Source organism: Scomber japonicus, chromosome 2 (assembly GCF_027409825.1).
Source record: "Scomber japonicus isolate fScoJap1 chromosome 2, fScoJap1.pri, whole genome shotgun sequence".
NCBI classification, from domain to species: Eukaryota; Metazoa; Chordata; class Actinopteri; order Scombriformes; family Scombridae; genus Scomber; species Scomber japonicus.
The window spans coordinates 357,501-360,000 of NC_070579.1; the positions used below are offsets into that span (position 1 = coordinate 357,501).

Here is a 2,500-nt window from a genome sequence, read left to right on the forward strand (position 1 = left end):
GACTCCTCCCTCCTCCGTCAGCTGACTCCTCCCACCTCCGTCAGCTGGAGGACGAACTACTCAACAATCAATAATCATCATTATAATTATAATGACGCGTGAAGCCAAAAGCAGCTACAAGAAAAAAAAAACACATTTCATTCATAGAAAAACTCACAAAACAACAAAATCTGCTCCGAAACCGACGAAACCTTCAGTCGCCTCCGTCCGAACTCTCACTGCGGCGGCGAGACGTCGAGCGGCTGTCAGAGAAACACAGGAAACAGGAAACAGGAAACAGGAAACAGGTTGGTTAAACGTCTATGGATATTCTCATTTGTCCAACAATGATTCTAAGGCAGAGGAGTCAAACTCATCTTCATTCAAGGGCCGGATCATTAAAAAGATGGAGGGAAAGAAAGAAGGAAAGAAGGAAGGAAGGAAGGAAGGAAGGAAGGAAGGAAGGAAGGAAGGAAGGAAATAAGAAGGGAACAAAGGAAAGACAGGCAAAAGGAAGGAGAGAAGAAAGGTAGGAAAGAGAGATAGTGAAGGACAGACAGACAGACGGAAGGAAGGACAGACAGAAGGGAGGGAGGAAGGAAGGAAGGACAGACAGAAGGGAGGGAGGAAGGAAGGAAGGACAGACAGAAGGGAGGGAGGAAGGAAGGAAGGACAGATAGAAGGGAGGAAGGAAGGACAGATAGAAGGGAGGAAGGACAGATAGAAGGAAGGAAGGAAGGGTAGACAGAAGGGAAGGAGGAAGGAAGAACAGAAGGAAGAAAGGGAGGAAGGACAGATCAGCTGACTCACCTTCTGGCAGCAGATCTGGAGCGAGAGCGGCCCATAGAACCGGACCTGCAGACACACGGAACCAAACGTCATTAATCTACTTCAACATGTTTCCTTTAGAACCCTTGCTGTGTACAGATGGAGCCTGTTGCCATGGAGACACACAGCATCAAAGCCTGTTGCCGTGGAGACACACAGCATCAAAGCCCGTTGCCGTGGAGACACACAGCATCAGAGCCCGTTGCCGTGGAGACACAGCATCAGAGCCCGTTGCTGCATCACTCACCTGCTGCGTCCTCCAGAACCCGACCTGGACCTGCAGGATGAGAACCGACAGGATGAGAACCAACAGGAGGAGAACCAACAGGATGAGAACAACAGGAGGAGAACAACAGGATGAGAACAACAGGATGAGAACAATAGGAGGAGAACAAACAGGAGGAGAACAAACAGGAGGAGAACCAACAGGAGGAGAACCAACAGGAGGAGAACAAACAGGAGGAGAACCAACAGGAGGAGAACCGACAGGAGGAGAACCGACAGGAGGAGAACCAACAGGATGAGAACCAACAGGATGAGAACAGACAGGATGAGAACAAACAGGAGGAGAACCAACAGGATGAGAACAGACAGGATGAGAACAGACAGGAGGAGAACAGACAGGAGGAGAACAGACAGGAGGAGAACAGACAGGAGGAGAACCAACAGGATGAGAACAGACAGGATGAGAACAGACAGGAGGAGAACAGACAGGAGGAGAACAGACAGGAGGAGAACCAACAGGAGGAGAACCAACAGGAGGAGAACCCGCTGCAGTGACTGACCTGGACCTCCTCGGTGTTGCAGAGCGAGACCTTCTGGGGGAAGACCTGGACCTGGACAGGTGAGAGGGACTGTTAGAGGAACATCTCACTGTTCTCAATGTTCTGTTAACTGTTCTCTCTGTTCTAACCGTTAACTGTTCTCTCTGTTCTAGCTGTTAACTGTTCTCTCTGTTCTAACTGTTAACTGTTCTCTCTGTTCTAACCGTTAACTGTTCTCTCTGTTCTAGCTGTTAACTGTTCTCTCTGTTCTAACTGTTAACTGTTCTCTCTGTTCTAGCTGTTAACTGTTCTCTCTGTTCTAACTGTTAACTGTTCTCTCTGTTCTAACTGTTAACTGTTCTCTCTGTTCTCTCTGTTCTAACTGTTCTCTCTGTTCTAACGGTTCTCTCTGTTCTAACTGTTCTCTCTGTTCTAACTGTTCTCTCTGTTCTAACTGTTAACTGTTCTCTCTGTTCTAACTGTTAACTGTTCTAACTGTTAACTGTTCTCTCTGTTCTAACTGTTCTAACTGTTAACTGTTCTAACTGTTAACTGTTCTCTCTGTTCTAGCTGTTAACTGTTCTCTCTGTTCTCTCTGTTCTAACTGTTAACTGTTCTAACTGTTAACTGTTCTCTCTGTTCTAACTGTTAACTGTTCTCTCTGTTCTAACTGTTAACTGTTCTCTCTGTTCTAACTGTTCTCTCTGTTCTAACTGTTCTCTCTGTTCTAACTGTTAACTGTTCTCTCTGTTCTAACTGTTAACTGTTCTAACTGTTAACTGTTCTCTCTGTTCTAACTGTTAACTGTTCTCTCTGTTCTCTCTGTTCTAACTGTTAACTGTTCTCTCTGTTCTAACTGTTAACTGTTCTCTCTGTTCTCTCTGTTCTAACTGTTAACTGTTCTCTCTGTTCTAACTGTTAACTGTTCT

At 46.0% G+C, this 2,500-nt stretch overlaps 1 protein-coding gene across 4 annotated transcripts in view; it reads right to left on the reverse strand.

Moving 5' to 3' along the window:
- The window catches only part of LOC128378987 (serine/arginine-rich splicing factor 7-like), an 8,667-nt gene that overhangs the window by 211 nt on the left and 5,956 nt on the right, over nt 1-2,500 (reverse strand). For 3 of the 4 annotated variants that reach the window (XM_053338594.1, XM_053338586.1, XM_053338609.1), the window contains exons 5-8: nt 1,593-1,643; nt 1,055-1,084; nt 790-834; nt 36-242 (exon numbers count right to left, since the gene is read on the reverse strand). In XM_053338594.1, coding sequence (XP_053194569.1) covers nt 154-242; nt 790-834; nt 1,055-1,084; nt 1,593-1,643 — 215 coding nt within the window. In that variant the 3' untranslated portion in view covers nt 36-153. Of the gene's footprint in view, nt 243-789; nt 835-1,054; nt 1,085-1,592; nt 1,644-2,500 lie in introns of all 4 variants that reach the window. The other variant, XM_053338602.1, reaches the window with a different exon arrangement.